The following is a 23,470-nucleotide window of genomic DNA, read 5'->3' as shown; positions in this document are numbered from 1 at the left end:
GCTGCCAGGGCATGCTGACTCGGCCAAGTCTGCGTGCATAAACAAAACGCTGTCCATGTTCATGCACGGTGGTTTAACTGGGCAGCACTGTACCGCACGACGTCACCCGTCGGCATAGACGGACGAAACAGGCTTCGGCAGCCCTCTATCGAGCAATATCCAAACCATTCGGTTAAGGACTGCGAGGAAGTGCGACAGCATCCCAACCATTCGGTTAAGGACTGCGAGGAAGTGTGACAGCATCCCAACCATTCGGTTAAGGACTGCGAGGAAGTGCGACAGCATCCCAACCATTCGATCTCACGCACGCTGGACTTTGCGGACACTCGGTGTTTTAACTCCGGATGTTGTGCCTCTGGATGCTGCGCGCCTAAACGTTCTGATTCTCCACTTTCCAGCCACACTGGACGATTTCTGAACGTTGTGAACGCTGGATGCTGCGAATGCTGGACGTTTTGACCATTTGACGCTATGAGCTCTGGATGTGTCAATACGCCTCCACGATGAATGATCCTCAAACGAAATGATCTACAAACCCGTCTTACTCTACACAGCATCAATTTCAAACGAAAATGGCACAACCGGCGTGCAACGCCCTCGATCGAGCCACACGGCTGACTGCCAGGGCTGGTATTTTCCTGAACTTTGGTGAGATAAATGCTTTGACTGAAGAAAATGGCTTTAAAGTGTCTTGTTTCATAAAATCAGAATATTTTTAGACACATACACGTGGCTTGCCTATTGCAGATAAACGAAATTGTGTTAAAACAATTATTTACGTAAGTTGTCAAGTGCACTTGCGAGGAACACTTTGCATATAGATGCAACGGAATAAAAATATTTTTCCTCGTAGAATAACCAGGAGAATGGAGATATCAATGCTTTCATAGTTCAGTTACATGCCCTTATCGAAAAGAATATCAGTAGTGAAGTCAAAATTGCCTGCCGATCATACTCGACTTTCAAGTTTTTTTGTGTTAAAACAGCGGGCCACAGCTTTTTGACGTCACCAACATTCAGGGGATTAAGCAAGGAGCGATTGCCAGCCATTACTATGATACGGCGCATGTCTAACTAAGAACTTAACTACGCGAAAAGGTAAACTTTAGTCATTCTGCGAGAAATAAAGATATTAGTAAGGTCTGAAAATAGCAATACCCTTGTAATAGTGCTAAGCATATCCTAACATTGCAAAGAAATAGTTGAAGACCTATTTTAAAAGCTTTTCAGTACATTTATGAATTGTGATAACTCAAGAATGCGTCGTGTGTCCTAAACGGCTTGTTTTTCAGCGTTTGGAAAAGATCTCAGCGAAACTTTACAGGAGTGCGCTTCTTGTCGCGAATAACAATTAAGCCTATAATCAGTGCCTGAAAAATGGTCTGTCAAAGAATGTAACTAGTTAGGTCGAGCCTATGGAATACAACATGTCTGGTTGTTCAACGCTCAGATCCACTCGGCCTCGAGTGCTGCTTGTAATAATTATCTCTGAGGGACGAATAAACGAATTATTTAAAAAGCGACTTATTCAAACTCATCTCTTCAGTCGCCTTGTTAATTTACCCTGAATTACCAGTCACATTCACCCCGCACAAATGCGCCAATTCATGCTGCTTATGCATGTGAATTTGTGCTCAACTGACTGATGTTTTGTTCTCCAGGCCTGGAGACGACCACAGCGCCCGTCGTCAACGGCTCTAGCTCAGGAAACAGTTCGACACCGAGCAGCCTGACTGGCGGAGTGGTGTCGGCTGTCAATGAGACACTTTCGGAGGTATTGAACACTGTGGACGGCACAGTAGAGGAAGTTGTGGACGTTGTGGACGGCACAGTAGAGGAGGTTGTAGACGCCGTAGACGGCACAGTAGAGGAGACTGTAGAAGTGGTAGATGGCGCCGTGGAGGAGACTTTGGACGCTGTGGACAGCACAGTAGAGGAGACTGTAGACGTGGTAGACACTACAGTAGACGAGACTGTAGACGTGGTAGACACTACAGTAGACGAGACTGTGGACGTGGCAGATACCGTTGTAGATGAAACCGTGGACGTTGTCGACAGCACAGTAGAGGAGACCGTGGACGTGGTAGATAACACAGTGGACCAGACCGTGGACGTTGCAGATGGCGTATTGGAGAACACCGTTGACACTGTAGATAAAACTGTGGGAGGTGTTGTTGATACCGTTGATGAAGTAGCGGGTACAGCAGTGAAAAATGTGATCGGAGCGCTAGGGTGAAGAAATATCTGCTTGGACACGCGAGAGATTTTGCTAGTTTGTATACAAAACAATCGCGGTAAATCACTCAGTTGTTAATTTCGTGGACGCGGAAGCTGGTAGATTTATTTGGTTGTAGTTCTTAACTACCGCATGCCTGTAGAGCCATGCTGCTGATCTCATACTCATGAAGACATGCATGGAACTTCCTTATTGAGCGTGAATTAGTTCTTTCCCACGCAATAATCTGCGAAATAACAAGATTTGTCTCGTGAATCGCGTACATCTACGTGTTGGAGCTTGAAAATATTGTAAATGCGGATTGCACGCCACGGACTGCGCGTCTTCACGTGCGCGCAGAAAGCTCATGAAGCGATAAGCCCAGAATCACAAGTGCGGCCTGCTCAGAGGTTATGTCCTGAAGCAAAATGCCAGCGATATCATGTCAAAAACGTTGATGTCCCATGTTTCACTTAGCGGATTCAAGGTGCTTGCTCATGGCTCTTACAAGTGGGACATCTAAATTTCGCCGGCCTGCGACAGAGGTGTCTATTAGTTTACAGTGATCTGTTCTACCCCTGTCTATATGCAGCCCTTGCGTCACGGTGTACCGCGTGCTGCTTCTCAATCAATAGCAGTATGATGGATCATCTCATCGTCACCTGGTGACGACTGCTGCGATCATCAACGCACTGACATTCTGATGCTTGCGAGCGGACGAATAAGTGCACAACACGGCGTTTGATGTGTGTTGACGAGCAATGTTCAAATGCACGCACTTGAAGTTTCTATCAGCACTGAAACCAACATGATGGCGCGCGCAACCTGCTGCTGCTGCCGTCCGCACCAGCCGTTGGTGTCCGTGGTGGTGTGGCCGGCGACGCGTGTGACGCAGGCCATCGTCAACACGGCAGCGGCGGCCCGCCGACAGCGGCCGGTCTTTCGCCCGCGCGTGACTTTCCCCGCACTTGCCGACTCCGCGGCTCACCGTTTTAGAACGAGCCTGGCTCTCGGGCGTTGGATCGATGTTTGGCGCTGTGACTCGGAGCATTCTAGTGTGCTGCTGTTGCGTGAATGGCCCGGCGTAAACCGGCGCGCATTGTGCTGATTCAGTCTGCCATGAAGCCGAAAACAATGCGCGGTTGTTTTATAGCGCTCCGGCACAGCCGACTAGCCGCGGGCCAGCGCCACTTAGCAAATGCCATATAAGGACAGTGAGGCCGAATTTCAACGGATTGCTCCGCTCAATGATGTCTCATGGCTACCTGAAGTAAATAAACATGTACTTGACACAGAATGAGGCGTTGCTGCTTTGTTTGTTCTACATCGTCTGATTAGGTGCGGGGTTGTGCAACACATTAACGCCTAACATACTTCTAATGTTGATGGCTCATGAACGCCTTGTAGATTTCGCCCGCTCACGGCGTCACGCTTGCATGACGCATTTTCATGTTGAAGTACTTGCCTACAAAGTATAAGGGGCTTAAGCCAGCAGAGGGAGCCGACGTCAGGTCGTAGTGTGGGCACCGCGGGAGGCCCGCCCCCGGAATGAAATGTGCCCAAGTACATGATGGTACGCGGGCTGGTATGAGGATTTCCCTAAGTGGCGCTTGGGTTTTTAACTGTCGGTTGCGGCGCGAGTCGACTTATGAGGCGAAGGGGGAAAATAGCGGAGCGCGGTGAGCGCTGGAACCCAGCATCTCCGTTAAAATTCACAGTAGCACCAAAAAGTATATTTGTGTGCTATTTAATGCACTTTAGCTGTATTTCTCACCAACAAGTTGCGCTCTCGCACAGCAGCTGCAAGAACGGAAATTGCCTTCTGGGAAAAATGGAGAGTGCGAAGCTTTTTGATTTTATCCACGTTCGTGTCATAGGTTTCTAAGTCGTAAGAAGTCGCACCAATGACGCAATTTCTATGAAATCGCATGCAGTGTGGCTTTCGTCAGGGCCAGAAATCACAAACCAAGACGCCTCACTCCCTGCTATTGAGTTGAAGAAACCAATAAAAACCAAAGATTACGTTGTAGAACTGCTTTCAATATCATCTGTGTATCAATCTTTTTTTTGCAAAATTCTTGTGATGGAAGCTAGGCGACAGTTCTAATTGAAGAAACTCGGATTAGGTTTTTTTCTTCAGCATGATGAGTTTAGACTTCTGATGATGACAGCAATCGACTTCAGTACATCAGGAGGTGCTGGTTAAACGACGTCATCATCCACCTCAGTCTCTGTCGACCCGGGATTGGTCCTCCGCAGCGTCGCCCAGCAGGAGGTCCAGTCATCCAGTTTGGATCGTGCTGAGATTGGTGGAGAGTGTTGCCCACGCCGCCGAGACGATCTCTGATACGTCACGCATGGACGCCGGCTCCCTGTGTGACACCACAGCCGCGGGTCCAGCTGGGTCGCATGGCTATACTCCTGAACGGTGCCACGCCGCCGAGACGATCTCTGATACGTCACGCATGGACGCCGGCTCCCTGTGCGACACTACAGCCGCGGGCCCAGCTGGGTCGCATGGCTATACTCCTGAACGGTCCCGCGCCGCCGAGACGATCTCTGATACGTCACGCATGGACGCCTGCTCCCTGTGCGACACCACAGCCGCGGGTCCAGCTGGGTCGCATGGCTGCACTCCTGAACGGTGCCACGCCGCCGAGACGATCTCTGATACGTCACGCATGGACGCCGGCTCTATGCGCGACACCACAGCCACGGGTCCAGCTGGGTCGCATGGCTATACTCCTGAACGGTCCCACGCCGCCGAGACGATCTCTGATACGTCACGCATGGACGCCGGCTCTATGCGCGACACCACAGCCATGGGTCCAGCTGGGTCGCACGGCTACACTCCTGAGCGGTCCGAAGACGCTACGATCAAACAGCCGCAGTCGATGGGAGCAGTAAGGAGGGAATGTCCATTATAGCGCATCCACTGGTCTCTGTAACTCGGCGCTCAGGTGGGATGAGCAAACGTCAGGTAGCCGCAAGACCGGTGAGCTCGCGCCAACCCCTACGTGCTTGATGAAATCCCTCATGAAGAAAATGAGGTCGGGCCCCGTCACCCAGGCAGACTTGTCGGCGATTTTGATGCACTCACTCGGCTTACCTGCATGCACCCACTTGTGGTACCTAGCCCGTGGGAAGGCGAACATCGGGGTTTTAGCGTTCACTATGGCGCACCGGCGAGCATCGTGACTAGCCTGCCGTGTTCCCCCAAGGTCACGAGGGGTTGTACGTTGGGAGGCCGGGGCTCCGGCACTTGTCTGGTATCTATATCGCAGAACATGGCAGCTCCTTTTCCCCGTTCCAGCTTTCAGCCAGATGTTATGCTCAGCCTGGGGGGTTGGTACCGATTCCAGGCGCCTGGCATAGGCGGATCCTAGGGGGGGGGGGGGGCACGGGGCCATGGCCCCCAAAAACTCTGAGAGTGTGTTTTGGCCCCCCAAAAACATTTCCAGAACTTCATAAAAGCTTCGTCTACTTACCGTCTGTTCTAACTTTGATGGTGCGGTATCAAGCATTTCTTTACGTTTCGGAAACAAAACGTCATGAAGAAAAGTTGGCGGCGATTGGGAAAAAAACAGAACGCATGTTGACGCGGCTTGGTCATACTTGGCGCAAACATCGTGTTTGATAAGTGCACTGGACCTCGGATCCCACACCAGCCAGCTCGCGACGAACGGTTGCCCCCTCCCTCCCCCCCCAAAAAAACAACTGCAGGCTAGATCCGCCCCGGCGCCGGACGTGCCGTGTCGGGACGGGCCCTGTTGCTATCCAGCTTATCATCTTGGCCGGAAGCAAGTCGTCGAGTTTCAGTTACCGCTGCCGCGACTGCCGCCGCGGGCGTCGACCGCCGACGGAGGACGCTGTCTGACGGGCGAACGAATCACCTGCAATACTCTGTAGAAATCTGCCAGTTGTGACGGTGAGCACAACTTGAAGCGCCAAGTTTTCACAATAAAGTCAATGCTTGCTTGGTATCACCGTTTTGACAGTATCTTCTTGGGTTGGAGGTTGATTATTGCCAGCATAATAGCATCAAACTCACTATGTCCAATCCTGAGATTCAAAGCCTTTCTTGCTTTAATGAAGTTATTTTGAATGTCATGTCCTGTTCAAGTCTGTTTCGACCTCGCCTTCGGGGGCGCCCAAAAGGCACTTCAAATCTGGAAGCACCCAGAGAGGGGCGTCAGCCCGGTTGGTACCAGGCATCCCTCTAGTGCAGTCTAAAGCACAAGAACGTAGAAACGCGTATATGAACGCCAAGAGCACATGCCATTGGAAATCTTAAGTGTCCCCCACCTCAGGGGACGCGTCCTCTATCCGTGCTGGGTGCCGCTATCAGTTGTGAGAAACGTTATAGAACACAGCACTGGAACAAAGGCAAGTTGAAGAAATGCCCATAAATGCTGTCATCGGCGCCTTAGAGCGGGCACAAGATAGACGCTTTTCCTTTCCGATCAGATGGAAGGGGTAGGTGGCGGGGCGGGCGGGCACGTGCCTCCCAGGCATCGCTCTCTGGATTCGTCCTTGGCAGAGTATTAAAATAAATATCGTCAACATTAGGGAGCCCCTTCTCCCCCCCCCCCCCCTTCTCCTCACACGACGCCGTCCCCGGACCGCGGCGCCGCTTGCCCGTCCTCCGACCCCATCCGTCTGATCTCCGTATTTGAGAACCCCTGCCTTTCGTCATCGTTGCAAACGGCCGAGCAGCGGCGTTCGAAACCGACTGCAGTTCGTTGCAAGCCCCACAGAGGCTCGATGGCGTCGCAGGCTACGCGGGGGCCGCTGGTGCTCCGGCGGCCACCCTCTGCCACGTCGGGATCGCCCGCATACAGCTAAGTGTCCTCTCTTCACGTGCGGACGCTTATCAGTTGTAGAGGTACGGTTATCGGAACCGGTTGAAGCGATTCTCAGCGCTCCTGATTTGATTGCACTACTGGCATGTGTTGCGAGATTAGCTGGGTCCTCGAAGGACGACGTGGGGCTCTCAACGAGCAAACACGATCTTATTATCGGGATGACTGCTGATATTATCGCTTATGACTTACCTTGAACGAATAACCCTCTCCTAGTTAATGAGTGGTAAAGTATTTAGGCCACCTTGATTTAGGTCCACTCCTGAAACCGTTGGTTTCTTTGCTCTCCATACGTAAAAATTTGATCTTGCCACAGACAAATCCATCACGTGATATGTTTTTGTTGTTCCATCATATTGTTTCACGCTCCTAATTGATCGTGAGACATTTCCATTGTTTCGTGCTTTCTCTTTCTTGCTTGCATTACATTGCTACGGATATTGGTGACATGTAAAAACGGTGACTCGTTGTTAAAAACTGAAAATCGAATAGGATCGGTGCGCAATTTTGAATTTACTTCTGACATTCGTTCGTTCGGCCTTAGTCCATTTCTTTAATAGTCCTCTCCCCCGATACTCTTGCCGCGATTGGATGGTGACAACGAAGCAATTCCGCGCGATGACATTGGCTCCCAATCTGCCTTCACCTCCGCCACATCGTCAAATGGCGACGCTCCGTTTTCAATCGACGGCAACGCCCAGCGCTCGCATCCGACCGCGCGCTCGCATCCGACCGGACCACAGTGCTCCGCCGGACGCTGCGCCCAAGGTCAGGCGCCGAGCCGGCGCCCCGCTGCAGACCCCCGTGTGAAGCAGCCAGCACCCCGGCCCCGTCATGCGGTCTGCCCGCTCCCCACGCTCTCCCACTCAATGTCCATTGAAAAGAATGGTCGATGCAATATTTTGTAAGTGGTTGAGGCGGAACATGAACGTTGGATAGTCTAGTGGACAGGGCTGAGCGTTACCAGCATCTGTTCTAGGCTGACGTAAGCACGCCCTGCGTCGAGTTGCATACGCCAGCGGGTGACCCCTGCACCCAGGCGTTCTGGCTCGGGTCTGTTCCACCCATCTGATGCACGGTCACGTGGCTACGCTGGTAGCGCTGCTGGGCGGAACAATGATAGGCCGCCATTAAAGAATATAATAAATAAACATAGCCGTAGCGCCACAGCAAGAAGTTTCTAGCGAGGCAATGGCCAGAAAACGGACAATAGAGAGTGCCGTTGAGTCAACAGATAGCGGCGAGCCGCGACAGCCTCGGCCCCTCCGTACCGCGCCCACCGAGCCGGTTTTTACCGGCACCGGCTGTTTATCAGCCGGAGCTCGCTGCATGTGGGTCGGCGCGGAGGCTCCCAAACCGTCGCGGTCGGGGCCGGCCGCCGCTCGGCCGCCCCGACGCCTGGTGGCGCCGCCGCCATCTCACCGGGCCAGAACAGGGGTCAGACGGGCAGACGGGCCGCGCTTTACCCCAGATATCGTTGTTTGCGGAGCAATGTGTACACTTGGAACATCGGTTACGTCACACGGCCAGGAACGATAACCGCACTGCAGGCAACAGTGATGTCCAGCTTTTCATATCTAGAGGCGTTGATCCTCATCGCCGATGTGTTCCGCCGTGCCTTCTGTGCTTCGACGCGGATGAGCTCATGGTGCTGTCCGGTGGACGGCCCACTCGTACCCAGCGGTGGATGGTCCACCCTCCCGACTGGCGCAGCTCGCGCCATCTGAGGCCGATGAGCAGGCGGCGTCGTGCGCGTTACATCAGATACTCCTTGATCAGCTCCTTCGCTGTGTGTTCAAGACAGAGCGGCCAGCCTTCGCTGAGGGACCGTGCTGGAACTTCTTCTTACAGACGGGGCCTGTGTCTTGGACGCGCGCCGCTGTCGGACGCGTCTAGTGACCTACGTGCTCGGATGCTGCCAAGATTTTTAGAGGCAGTGTCATTACTTTGTCTTTATGTTGAGTTTGAGCTGGGCTGAATTTTCGTTGCAGCTAAAATCGCAGATATTGTGATGCAAGCAGACCTTTAGGAGAATTGCCCGGATAGTAGCAAAACTCAGAGTAAACCAGAAATAGCCATGCTACATTAACATATGATTTCGAGCACTCGTCATGATAATCCAAGGGCGTCACATCAAATCCATCGCGATCCCTCACAGATTGCAACTGTCGGTCGTGGCAGAGCCAGATGTAACTCGCCTGTTTACTCGTCCTACGTCTTCTCCCTGAGAAACACAGTTTTCACCGCAGGCGGTGGCTATCAGTGTGACTCAGGTGCCGAACACGGGTTCAGAATGACGGACGAAACCTGAGATCATGACTGGCAGTGGGCGTGCGACATGAAGTGCGGCATTGGCTTACCGAGCCTTTGCAGGCCCGTAAGGCCTGTGGCACGTCTGCCACTACCGGATAACACTTCCAGAGCAGCGCCATCCGGCTGCAGCATACACAGATGTGGCCTATCACCATAGCGCGTGTTCGAGCACGCGGGGCGGGCGACGCTGATCTTCGTAGTGGGCACAGGGCGTGTACCTGCTACAGCGGCGAGCGGTTCTCAAATGGTGCCGACAGCTCTCGAGCGCAGTGAGGGTGCAATGCTGGTGTGATCTGCCGTCGCTGACACTTCCTGAGCTTGTGTAGGTAAACGTACGTTGCATGGACGTGCGCACCAAGCTGTTGGCGAACGCCGGTCGGTGGCAGCGGAGCACTCGCCAGGCCAAAATACTAATAAAGCTTAGAACGGCATGACATATGCTACGTAAAACACGCATACAAGTGCGAGCTCCAGTTTCAAAACGCATTAGATGACGCATGGATAGTCACAATCCTACACAGAGGACGCTTGACGCTTCGAGAGGCGGAATAAAACGTAGCTTACGTGGGATAACAGGTTCATAAACACTCTTATGGTTAGAAGTAGGAATAACGACACATGCTTGCGCCCGACATACATGGCGTGTGCGAAGTATTTTAAGCACACGGTTGACCGCGTTACTACTATAAGCTTGCAATTACAGTCATGCCGTCTCTACCTAACTGACAATGGCGCGGCAAGGATGGACTCAAGGCTTTTCTGCCGCAATGAACAAGTATAACACCCACTCGTCGAAATACCAGGATATCCAGCCTCTCTCACCACCTCACCTGACCTTACCTCATCACCACACTTGGCCTCGCCTCATCATCTCACCTGACCTCACCTCATCACGCTTGACCTCATCTCACCACATCCGCTGACCTCCGCCATCACAATCGCAGACAGGGCAGCCGGCGGCCGGCAACAACATGCCGCGGCTGCATATGTCCGGACCAGGCAAGGGATGACAGCATGCCCAAACACAAGCTGAACTGCCGATAGGAAAGAGGCGACATGGCGGAGAGGTGCACACTCCTATCTAAAACACCAGACCCGTTACACGCTTGTGGTCCGCCCAGCCACGGTTACATGCGGTGTCAACCACATTCCCGAAACGTCATCCATATTGCAGAGTTTGCAGGGTTTGTAGCGTTTGATGTCTTGCTTGGCGTCCCGATGCATTGCTTTTCGGTCGTCTCGTGATTGCAGCATTGTATTTTCCCACCGGATGCGCGGTCGTGCTTATTTCGTGGTGCGAGATTTTCAGATTGCTTATTCGTGTTGCCAGCTTGCCCATATCGTTTTTTCCCTGTGTGGTTATCTTTCTGGATGCAATCGCATTTTTCCAACGGCTGCGAGCGATGCTTGCGTTCTGGCACAGCTATGGAAGTCTTTCAGTACCAGACCATTTTCTTCGTGCCAACCAGAGGGCGGGCTCTTGCTGAGCTGATTTCTCCACCGTTCATGCGTGAGCCGTATCACTATTACGGCTAAATGTCGTCATCCCTCGCCGCTTGCTGGCTGGCCGCTACTCGTCAAGAAAACGAAACCCATCTTCTTCATTTTAATCACAAGCTGTTTTCTACGCCAACGTGGAGAGAATGCGCGCACTTCACTTCACCCAGCTGTCCTTTGCCATTTTCAGCAGTCACTTCAAACGTCGTTACGTTGGGCCAGCCGGTGCACGCCTCGTGTCATTCGTGGATGGTACCCGACGGACTGCGCCTTGCTGACGGGCCAAACTGTCTCTTGCCGCGGAGACGGGGCATGCCGCGTGGCTGACTGAGCCGATCAGGCCACCGTGGTGGCGGTAGGTCGGTGTGACCTGGTAACATCGTGACCTGTGCCCTTGATGTTGCCAATATTAGTGGTGGGTCGGCTGAGCCAGCTCAGTAGTGATGCAGTCTTCGGGGAATTATGGCAGCGTCTAGTCGCGCTGTCCTGCGTTGTTGGGGTCACGGCCTTGATTGGTGTGCGACGCTTGATGCCCAAAAATGGGAGTCGATCTGCTGCTTTTCTGTGGTCGCTGCGCACTGGTTGGTGGCGTTTAGTTGATTGGCATGGGGGAGGGGCACACGGGTGCACACACGCACACACACGCACGTGTCTTTATGATAATAGATGCTACGATCATGCACACATGATCATAAACGCATACAGGCGACATGCTTGTGTGTGACGCTTCACCTTCGTCACCAGCGTTCTTCTTCCCCACTACTGCCCATGAAAAATGTGCGTGAAAGGGTTGTCTATATTCGGCCACAAGATACTCCGACTCGCCCGCGTTGTGATGCTATGCAGGGTCACGACCCTGGTCGTGGTCGGACCTCGCAGCCACAGCCGCAGCCAGCCACATTCCTGGCAAAGGCAGGCTACAGCCGCGGCAGTCGCAGCAGGCCGTGCACGAGATTATGGCTGTGATCACTCATGGTTCAACGTCTAACGTCGTGTTGTCCAAATCTGCCGATAGTGGTGACGAGGGCGTCGTTTGATACCGCGTACTCGCATCGGAAGTGCACCACTTCCGCTCTCGGCCACCAGCGCGCAAGCAGCATGAGTCAAAACACCCGCACAGCAGCGGCCAACCACCTGCCGACTGAACGGCGGGGGTCAGTGACGGCCGCATCACGACGGACAGACATCTTCGGTTGGAGGGGCTCGCTCTGACCTCCGTGCGGGACGTCACATGTGTGATACTCGTGGCGCACGTTAAACGGCATTTTGAGATCTGTTTGGCATTGTCTGTGAGTTTCTCATCGTCCTCTTGATATGCCATGTCTCACTGCTTTTACATATTTTCGGAGCTCCATGGCACGGCTGTACAGTTCGATACAATTTGCCCGCCTCAACTTTCAATATTTCCTCAGTACCGCACGCAACAGGAAATGTTCATCACCATGCCTCCTTGCACGTTGCACACAGGGAACTGGCCACCATGGCAATTATTCAGACCACGGTCACAACGCATAGGTGTGTCATCTTCATTGTGTCATTCACGTTTGCCCCGGTGGGTGACTGGCGACTGCGTTGCGCACGATAGCTCTCTGTGTCGGGGTCTCACGATGACCAGCGCCCTAGTGGCAGCAGACCCACCGCTTCACACATGTTCGACCGCCCAAGGACTGCCCACGGAGTGTGACGGGTCCATGTGGCCAATCGAAGAACGCCGCCCGGCGCCGCGCCGCTGGCGTCGTTGTGTTGTCTGCTAATGTGTGATGCAGACATCTGAGACAGACATCAGCCGCTCGGCAGACATCATCCAGCGCGAGTAACCCCGAGTCACCTGGGGTAACTGATGAGGGCGGGCTTCGATCAGCTTCCGCACTGACTCACGCCATGACGTGATACAGCTCGCAGGCGAGCGCCGAGACACGCGCGCCACCTGATAGCGCTATCGTGGCGACCTTATCGCCGTAAAACGGAGACGGCTGAGCAGCGTCTTGCAGACGCACCATGGCGCGCTCGCAGGAAAGTGCTGCCGCTCTGGCGCTCATGCTCACGTCGGTGCTGGTGATGTGCCCGACCGAGGCCTTCAACGTGGACGTGGTGCACCCGGTGATCTTCCGGGGGCCGGTGACGGATCCGGCCGGCCTCCGGTCGCGTGCCGACACCTACTTCGGCTTTGCGGTGGGTCTGGCCGGCGGCAGCGGCGCCGCCGGTCCGGAGCTGGTGGTCGGAGCGCCGCGAGCCAACTCCACGTTGGGAAGGAACCCGCTGGACCGCGTGCTGGAGCCGGGCGCGCTGTTCAAGTGTCCGCTGCGCCGCGGCGCTCGCTGCCAGGAGGTGCTCGTCGACCCTACCGGCAACCAGCCAGGACCCGGGTTCCGTTACACCGACCTGAAAAACCAGAGCTGGCTGGGCGGCGCGCTGGATGTGGAGGCCGGCAGTGGCGGCCGACTCGCCGTCTGCTCGCACCGCTGGCGCAACATCAAGTACTCGTCCCACTACTTCGGAAACGGCGCCTGCTACCAGGCGGACGGGCGGGCCAGCCAGGTGCCGTTCCACAAGTTCGTGCCGCTGTTCGACTCCACCAAGCAGAACATCCGACTGCCGGAGACGGGCGCGAACAAGCGCTACTACTACTACGCCTACGGCCAAGCGGGGACGTCCGTGCACTTTCCGGCGAACGGGCATGAGCTGGTGATGGGCGCGCCGGGCGTCCTGGACTGGACCGGTACGCTGGTCCGATACAGCGACTTTGACCGCTCCGGCTCGGGCGGCAACAGTCGGCGGCGGCGCCAGCTCCAGCCGCTCGGCAACCTGCTCGTGCCGAACCCCGCGCCGACCCCCCAGCTCCGGCCCTACGACTACCTGGGGTACTCGGTCGGCTCCGGCAGGTTCTTCAGCAGCTCTGATGGCACGCTGTACCTGTCCGGCGCGCCGCGCGCCGCCGGCGGCAAAGGTAAAGTGTTCCTGATCGACTTCCCGGCCAACGAGTACGAGTCGTACGAGGTGCTTGGCGAGTGGGTTGGGTCCAGTCTCGGCGAGTATTTCGGCGCGGCCGTGCTCGCCGCGGACCTGAACGGCGACGGCCTCAGCGACGTGGTAGTGGGCGCGCCCATGTTCGGCAGCGGCAGCGCGCCCGAGCAGGGTCGCGTCCACGTGTTCCTGAACCTAGACGACGGCCTCTTCCGGCCCGTCTCGCGGCCGCTCGTCGGCGCCGGCGCGGCGCGCGCCCGCTTCGGCACGGCGCTGGCGCCGCTCGGCGACCTCGACCGTGACGGCTTCGCCGACCTGGCCGTGGGCGCGCCGTACGAGGACGACGGCCGCGGCGCCGTGTACGTCTTCCGCGGCGGGCCGGGCGACTTCGGCACCACGCCGTCGCAGAGGATCGCCGCCCGGGACCTGAGCGGGGCGCTGCGCGGCTTCGGCGTCAGCGTCTCGCGCGGCGTGGACGTCGACGGGAACGGCTACCCGGACCTGGCGGTGGGCTCCCACGCCAGCGGCGACGCCGTGCTGCTGCGCAGCCGGCCCGTCGTCGAGTTCGTGGCGTCGCTCACGGCCGAGCCCAACAAGCTGGAGACGTCCACCACTGAGTTTGGCGTGCATGCCTGCCTGTCGTACCGCGGCGAGTCCGTCCCACCGAAGCTGGACGTCACCGTCACGCTGAAGGTCGAGTCGTTTCATGCGCAGAGTGCAATTCTGGTGGATGACCAATATCAGACCTCGGTGACCTTTCCCTGGGAGATCAGGAAGGAGAAGAACATGTGCCGGTCCTTTGCTGTCGGCATTCGGTCTCAAGGTTTGATTGATTATACTAAGCCCGTCCAGATGAGCATGAGGTATGCCTTGCTGTCTGCAGATGACAAGAAACCTGGAGAAGACGCAACATTCGTTGATACCGATACAAGTGCGCGGGCTGGAAGAAGAAAGCGCCAGGTGGTTTTCCCATCGAACCTAAAGCAGATTGACGATTTCTGCACTTCGTGCCCGGTGCCGAACCTCAACATGGCCAACCAGCGCCGGCTAATGCTGAGTGTCCCCTTCTCGGTCGGCTGCGGCGAGGACGCTGTCTGCGACACCGACCTCAAGCTATCCTACAAGTTTGACGGCCTCTCCGACCGCAAGTACGTGATCGGGTCCACCCCGACGCTGACGCTGGAGCTTCAGCTGGAGAACGGCGCCGAGCCAGCGTCGCTGCCGACCCTGGCCGTGGACATTCCGAGCCCGCTGAGCCTCGTCCGCGTGCCGCCCTCCTGCCAGGAGCGCAATCCGGGACAACACGACCGAGTCAGTTCTCTCCTGCAGCGTCCAGCCGCATCCCTTCTACAGGGACTCCCATTACAAGCTGAAGCTCTTGCTTGACACGTCCGAACTCACCGCGGACGTCAGGAAGCTTGGTTTCAACGTGTCAGTCGCCTCCACCGGCGTCGAGATCAACCCGCGAGATAACGTGGCCAACATCACGCTTGGTCTCGTCAGTCAGGCCGACATGGAGATTCGAGGGTCGTCGGAGCAGGAGCAGGTGTTCTACGACAAGGAAGAGGACAGGGCGCCGGAGGACAGAGGTCAGCCCAACTACGTCGCCGTCCGCCACATGTACCAGATCCTGAAATACCTGCCGACGCCTGTGAAGGCCGTCGCCATTTCGTTTCTGGTGCCGGTGAACTTCACTAGCGGTGACGAGGAGGTCAACTTCCTGCAGATGCACCAGCCGGCAGCGCGGGTGGACGGCCAGCCGTTCCGCTGCTCCGTTCAGGACGGCGCGCTGCTCCAGCTTAGCGAGGACGCGTCCAGAGAGCCAGACACAGCGGGCCGCCGGCGTCGTGAGGCGGAGGTCCCGGCCGCCGAGCCGCCCGCCGTCTCCGACGCCCACCTGATCAACTGCACGCGCGGCTCGCCCGTGCGCTGCGCGCTGCTCACGTGCCAGCCGCTTCCCTTCCTGGCGGCCTCGACGCGTGCGACCGTCACGCTTGACATGCGGCTCGACGTGCGGGCGCTGCGGCCGCTGCTGGCCGGTGGCGACCGCGCCACACTGGCCACTCAGGGCCTCGTGCAGCTCTCGGAGGGGGCCGGCGTCGCGCCGGAGGTGAACCGGCGCCCGGACTGGGCCAACGTCCAAACGCCGCTGCTGCCGTCGACGCTCGAGCCGGAGCCGATCGCCGCCTGGATCATCGTGGTGTCGGTGCTGGCGGCGCTGGCCCTGCTGGCGCTGCTCTCGTACCTGATGTACCGCGCTGGTTTCTTCCGCCGCGCGAAGCGTGACCAGCTGCTGGAGGAGCGCGGGGACGCTGAGCGCGACGACAACCTTTCCGGGCTCGCCGAAGCAGCTCCGTTACGGTCCGGTGGCCCACCCGAGGACGAATCGTGACGGGGACTCGTGCGAGAGCGCAGGACTTGCCCTGTGAACGTGGTGGAGGGAGGCTCCGACGTGCTGCGGGGCGTCCGATGAGGGCGTGCCGCGAAACGGCTGTGACGGTGGGACGTGTCTTGCGACAACTGGACGCTGGGAGGCGCCGCGGCTGAATCTATAAACACACAATATTCTGCCGACTAGCGCATACCTGCGTGAATACGTGACATTTTGGCAATGCATCAACACTTTCAGAGACAGGCTCAATCTTTGGCACGGTGCCACACACCGGCAAGTGCATGCTGGTCGTGGTGTGCATTGAGTGGTGATATCTGGTGTTGAATACGTGGGTTCGAGATATGTGCTGCTGATCTACCACGGTCAGCAGTTATGAAGGATAACCTTTCGCATCTAGTCTTCTTGCGATGAACCTGCTGACGGAGCATGAGGACGGCGTTTTGCGACGCAGTGGCACTCATTCGCTTTTTGTAGAATATTGTATGATTACTCTGTGTTACGTGCAGAAACCCCCTATGCCTTACGTTATGACGACGGAACATTTTGGCAATACATCAACACATGTACAGCTTTACTCTTGACAACAAAAGCACATCACTGACAATATGCAGCTCAGTCTCATGTCGCTTCATTCGCAGGTCCCATGTCGGTGCCACTCCTAGCACCGCCCGGAGCCGTGCGCGCGGCCACCGACCTGTGCTCGGAAACATGACGTCATTGCCTAGACAGACCATCGTCACTTCCGTCCTCCGATGACCAGCACAGATGGTAGACTCATTTCGATAACACTGAACAAACAGTATGACAACCGGATACGATCGTGAACTCCGCATCCCAGGAACTGCTGTGAGACAGACTGCATTGGAGTTCGCTCATACTTGCGCTCCCACAACCAAAGAGTTCGCTCATACTCCCGCTCCCACAACCAAAGAGTTAGCTCATACTCCCGCTCCCACAACCAAAGAGTTCGCCCATACTTGCGCTCCCACAACCAAGGAGTTCGCCCATACTTCCGCTCCCACAACCAAGGAGTTCGCCCATACTTCCGCTCCCACAACCAAAGAGCTAGCTCATACTCCCGCTCCCACAACCAAAGAGTTCGCCCATACTTGCGCTCCCACAACCAAGGAATTCGCCCATACTTCCGCTCCCACAACCAAGGAGTTCGCCCATACTTCCGCTCCCACAACCAAGGAGTTCGCCCATACTTCCGCTCCCACAACCAAAGAGTTAGCTCATACTCCCGCTCCCACAACCAAAGAGTTCGCCCATACTTGCGCTCCCACAACCAAGGAGTTCGCCCATACTTCCGCTCCCACAACCAAGGAGTTCGCCCATACTTCCGCTCCCACAACCAAGGAGTTCGCCCATACTCCCGCTCCCACAACCAAAGAGTTCGCCCATACTTCCGCTCCCACAACCAAGGAGTTTGCCCATACTTCCGCTCCCACAACCCCACAAGCCCAGCCAATGGGCAACAGGCTCGCAAACAACGTGTCCAATGCATACGAGGCTTACTGACAGCTTGAACATTTGTTTTCCGATAATCTCGGAGTCACAGATTACGCGCGAAACGCTGTCTCACTTTGGCGAATGGCTGCTTGCTAGTATGGACGTCTGGTTGTAACTCTGAGAGGCATTGCTGTTGTGAAGGGCTGCCGTCATCAATTCGAATTCAAATAAGTACGCAACGCTCTACTCAGGTGGCCGTGCCGGCCCGGCAAGGCCGGCACGGCCAGCTGAGCAAAATCGCCCAACGCTGCCTGGGCTTCCCGCGTGAAAGGCAAGGAATCCCGACCAGCGGCTCCCCTTGAAAACATCCTGTGCGTCCCCTGGGACCACACAGGTTGCGTAGGTATCGTGCCGGTCTGACTTTGCTGTCCGCCACTTGGTGACAAAGGCAAGAGCCGGGTCGGAGACCGCAGCGTCCTCAACTACTCGTCCTGGCTCTCCAAACGCACTTCGTGCGCCATGTCCACCTGAGGCAGCGCTGCCGGATTCCCTACGTACTCAACCATCGGGACTGTCTGGCGGCGGGATAGGTTTCCCTTGATTATTTTCGCGATATCAGCTACCGTCCGTGGAAGATACGCTTCCGTCGTCAATTCTCCCGAGTACCCCTTGACCGCCATCCCGTGCACCTCCACATTCGGAAGTGCCGATACCCATTGTAACACCGCTTCGCGGGTCACATGGGAACTCGCGTTGTCCAGGAAGATCACCTGTGACGAGGTCATATCCGTCATCTCTCCTAGAAACACTTAGACTCTCGAGTATGAGAGTTTTACCGGCTGTCGTCGGGCCGTACAGGAGTAACATTTATTCCTTCACAGAAAACATATGATGTACATTCACATAAATCAGCTCATTATCTTGGTACCGGTCTACACCTTCAGGCTTATGCAAACTATGTATAGGTATATAACCCACTACCCTATTCGTACCTAAACGCGCAACACATTCCAATTTAGTAGTTACAAAACAACGAATATACGTCTTTACCTTAGGATCCAATTGCTTAACGCGCAAGTACACCGCGCCCACATACAAATTACGTTTCGGAGTAGGCGCAGGCAAATCATCAACAGGTGCATCAGGATTATAAAATCTCGAATAATAAGGAAATACAGACTGATCCTTAAACTGCCATTGGTACCACCGATCCTTCAAAGGACCAATAGAAAAAGACTTATGATCTGGTCCCTGTATCACACCACGCTTATTAAAACACTGCGTAGTAAGCGCTTCAGTCGCCACTAATTTCTTCCCCTTCCGATCCACCATCTTCTTTGATAAATCAGTGGTAGGTAACGCTCCATCCTTCTCCAAATACTTAAATTGATCTTCTCCTTTATAGGTACAACCAGGGATAACGCCGGCTGTATCGGTAGCCCACTCCAGTTCAGCCTGCGGCGTCTCCATTCTCTGAGTAGTCGCAGTAGCACCAGTTGTAGATTTGTAGTAGACCAGTTATAGCACCAGTTGTCGAAACCACGGCATTCCGAAATCGTCATGGTAGCACTAATAAACTTCACTCCAAAATTTACAGTATACCTATTATAAGTATCCTCTTCATTCGTATCCACACCTAAAGATTCTTCACCATTCTTATAACTACCAGCAAGCGTATAGCGCCGAATTTCTTGTATAGGCAAGACATAGTATTTTCCAAGATCCAGCGGTTCCAACAACAAATCATTCACAGTTGTCACAGTAAACGTCTGCATAGGCTCGAGGCCCTGGTGCGTAGACAACACGTCGTAGGCTCCAATTTGCCCCGTTTCATGTTCATTGTCTTCTTGTTCACTCCGCATCGTCGCCGACCGCTTCGCCCTCGTCTCGGAGGAGCCAGGTCCTAAGGCTGGTCCGGCCTGAAGAAGACGAGAACGAGAATTAGCAAGAGTTTTCACGAGAGGAGGAGAACCAAGCTTTTTAAGATTTTTTTACGAGAGGAGGAGGAGCCGACTTACTCTCTTCAGCTTACGAGTACGCACAAACTCGTCCATGTCCACACACCAACTGACCTGTGATACGGATGATCTCTCCATTTATAGCCTCGGCGTACAGCAGATAAAGTCCCCCCCCCCCCCCCCCAGTCTTCCGGCTGAATCTTGGAAGGCGGCTCCGGGATGGCCCACGTAGACCGCCGAGCTCCACAGGAGCGCACCTCCAGTTTGAACTCGAAAGTGCGGGTGCGGGACTGGATTGCATCACGGTCTGCGTCAGAGCAGAAACCTGCCAGACGGTTGTTCGTGGACGCAAAAAAAGAACACGTCCCAACACGTCAGGCGTGTTCTAATACTTGACAGCGACGTGCATCTGCTCCCGCCGAGAAGTTTCTTAAAGTCATCCTTGTTCGCGTCCAAAATGGTGATTTCTTCCATGACGGCGAGATGAGCGTCCAGGAGTTGCGCCAGGTAGAAGGGCGAGTTGGCGTTGATAGCAGACAGCTTGGTCGGCTCCTTCAGACGCAGAAGGCTTTCCAGGATCAGCGTCTTGCCAGTGGTCGTCTTGCCGCACAGCAGCATGGTATTGACCTTCTGCAGGAGACTGTCGGCGATAACCTCGACCCAAGCAAGGAAATGGACAAGGTTGATTTGGTTTCGCTTGAAAAGCAACTCCAGCCACGCCTGATTGTCCGAGAGGGGGTGCACATTCAGGTCCAGATACTCGTCACAGAAAGCTTCCCAGAAAGGCTGATTGCGCAGCCTTTCCATACGTTTGGTGTGGTGGTAGCTCAGAATAGTCCTGGCACGATCCTTGAAAGCATGGGACAGAGCATACAGCTCCTTAAATTCCTCTTGGCTGATAGCCCGAAGAAATCTACTTAGACTCGTGACCTCATAACGCTTGATGAGGCGCTCAATGAAATCAACCTCATTTTCGGGGGCAATTTGACGTTTCCGACGGTTTCGCTCTCCCTCAGCCGAACGATGGTCTGCATCACCCACATTGGGAATACACCTAGCAGGGACCTTACCATCTCCCTGATCAGCACCACAACTTACGAGGTGCTCGCAGAGCCGTTTGACGAAGCGGACGGAGGGGTGCGAAAGACTATATAGCTTAAGGACAGAAGGTCCGAACCTGGCAAGGTACACCACCCACCTGGTAGCACTGCTGACACGCTGGTAAGTAAGGAGGAGTCGGTCTGAGGCTGATTTGAAGAGACCGAGGCGGCCTGCAATCCATTTGAGGACACGGGATTTGTTCTGGCCTGGGTCTGGGAAGCTGATGTGGGACTGTCCGCTAGGTCCGACATCATCGCCTCCAGGTCCGCTGCCGTCATTGCTGCCTGCATGATAGACGACGATAGCGTTCCATCGGCCTCCAAAGTCATCGCGGACGTCGCCTGGGACGATGACGGTGCAGAGCTTGACGCCTCGTTCCTCGGCGTAGAACTCGTGGAGGGCGGCGTTACCCTCTCCTGGCACTCCATCGTCAGCTGGTACGACTCCGCGTCCATCAGGTCGATCTCCCACGCGGACTGAGGAGCTACGGGAACCACTACGAGACCTCCCGATGATTGGGCTCGCGGGACCTTCCCGCGACGACTCCAATTCTCCTTCAGGAACAGCGACGGGTCCTTGCGGTTCCTCGGATGGTACTTCTCTTCGCTCAGCGACCCCGAGTACCACCGTATCCCGGTCCAGTGGATGTTCACCTGGGGCAACGTGCTCACCAACTGGAGCACTGCTTCTCTGGTTGTGAAACTCGTTACGTTGTTCAGGTTCAGCTGGAAACTCACGTAACCCGAACGCATCCCCACTTGAAACAACTGCAGCGTCGGGAACACCTCCACCAGCCTGCTCCGTCGGCGGCACTGGTAGGAATGTCTTCAAATGCTGGAAGATGTTGTTCCCAACTGTCGTCGTGAAGCAGATGATGTAGGTCCGCTGGTGTAGAATGACCTCCTGGTTGGTCCCGCCCTTCTTGAAAAACACCGGATCCACTCTCGCTATGGGGTACGTCGTGATCTCCTTTCTGAAACAGATGATGAAGAACCTTAAAATTTAAGACTTTTTAGCAGATGAACACATAAACACAAGTCCTCCTCTCCCAAAAAATCAAAATTAAGACCCTCTTCACTTACCTGCATGCTGGACAGCGACTGAAGACTGATGTTAACACCACGACGTCTGGATCAACAACGACAAAATTCAATACGTGCTCATCCGTCCTCAGCTCGTGAACGTTATCACGTGACGCTTCTTCCGGGGGGGGGGGGGGGGGCGCCTGAGTGCGTGCGCACTCACCCAACGCACGTTGGGGGCCCTCCCCCCGGAAGAGGCGTCACGTGATAACGTTCACGAGCTGACGGAGCGAGTCCGTCAGGTCCACTTCGCTCGCCCAGATCACTGACGATGGAATTACGGCGAGAACGACCGACGATGGGGCCGCCGGGACCTTCATTCTCCGGGAATGATTCTCCTTCTGAATCTGCTGCGCATTTCTCCGGTTCCGAGGCTGGTTCTTCTCCTCGGACAGGGCTCCCGAGTACCACTTGATGCCCATCCAGTGGATGTTGACTTGCGGCAGCGTCGTGATCACTTGGAGTACTGCTTCGCGGGTAATGAACGAGCTCGTGTTGTTCAGATTGACCTGAAACGTCGCGAACTCCCCCATCTCGCTCAGCATGAAGATCTGGATCGATGGTCGTGCTTGGCCCGGCGTACGCCGGGCGTGGCACGTACACACCACATCATAGGCGCCGATCGCCCCAATCTCCTTGTTGTTGTCTTGCTCCTCAGATCTCCCCGCCACTCGTTGCCTCTTCGGATGGGACTCCATCGCCGTCGCCTCCGAGGATCCACGTCCTTGCGTCTGCCTTTCCTGAAACACAACCAACAATAATTAACAGATGAAGATTGACTAGAGAAAATAACTATTCTAAACAGTAATTTCTAACTGAAGAAGAAGAGAACTAGAAAGAATTCTTTTTAGCAGATGAAGTTAACTGACGGTCACCTCACCTTCTTACGGATCGGAAAATCGATCAAACCACTCGTTGCCATGCCTACACACGGACTGACCTGTGATGCGGAAGATCTCCCTATTTATAGCTGCACGGTGCCTCTTGTAGAGTCCCCACCAGACTTCTGGTGTGATGATGCCCGGCGGCTCCTGGACCTTCCAGCTGCCGCCACGGTCGCCACGGCTCCTGACCTCCATATTGAATTCGAAGGTCTTGGTGCGAGACTGGATGGCGTCCCGATCACCATCGGGCAGGAAACCGCCAAGCCTGTTGTTGGTCGACGCGAAAATGGGCACACGTCCAAGCACCTCGGGAGTATTCTGATATTTGACAGCAACATGCATGACTTCTCCACCAAGGAGCTTTTTAAAGTCATCCTTGCTTGCACTCGGAGATCGTCATCTCCTCCATGACGCCGACATGGGAGTTGAGGAGCTGCGCCAGGTAGAATGGTGAGTTGGCGTTCATCGCCGACAGTCGAGTTGGCTCTCTCAGCTTCAGAAGGCTATCCAAGATCAGCGTCTTCCCCGATGTCGTCTTCCCGTAGAGAAGTAGGGTGTTGACCTTGGTCAACATCTGATCTGCAATGATCTCCACCCAGGCCAGGAAGGTGGGCACACTGACCTTATTCTTTTTGAACAACACGGTGATCCACAGCTCCTTGTCGGTCATGGGGTGCGTGACGTCATCGAGGTATTCGTTGAAAAACGTCTCCCAGTACCGTTCTCCCTTGAGCTTCATCATCTTCTGCG

General features: G+C 55.2%; 1 protein-coding gene across 1 annotated transcript; it reads left to right on the top strand.

Annotated features, from left to right (window-relative positions):
* The first annotated feature begins 6,970 nt into the window (after window positions 1-6,970).
* Window positions 6,971-21,968, top strand: LOC119110098 (integrin alpha-PS3-like). The gene is given in 2 exon segments (XM_037233837.1): window positions 6,971-15,185; window positions 15,187-21,968. Coding segments are annotated over 2 exon segments (3,357 nt in total). The 5' UTR covers window positions 6,971-12,885; the 3' UTR covers window positions 16,244-21,968.
* The last annotated feature ends 1,502 nt before the right edge of the window (window positions 21,969-23,470 follow it).

The sequence above is a fragment of the Pollicipes pollicipes genome, unplaced genomic scaffold (genome assembly GCF_011947565.3).
Source record: "Pollicipes pollicipes isolate AB1234 unplaced genomic scaffold, Ppol_2.1 Scaffold_7231;HRSCAF=8579_pilon_pilon_pilon, whole genome shotgun sequence".
In the NCBI taxonomy this organism is placed as follows: Eukaryota; Metazoa; Arthropoda; class Thecostraca; order Pollicipedomorpha; family Pollicipedidae; genus Pollicipes; species Pollicipes pollicipes.
Note: the sequence above shows the minus strand (reverse complement) of the source record. Positions and strands in the feature narration are given on the sequence as shown.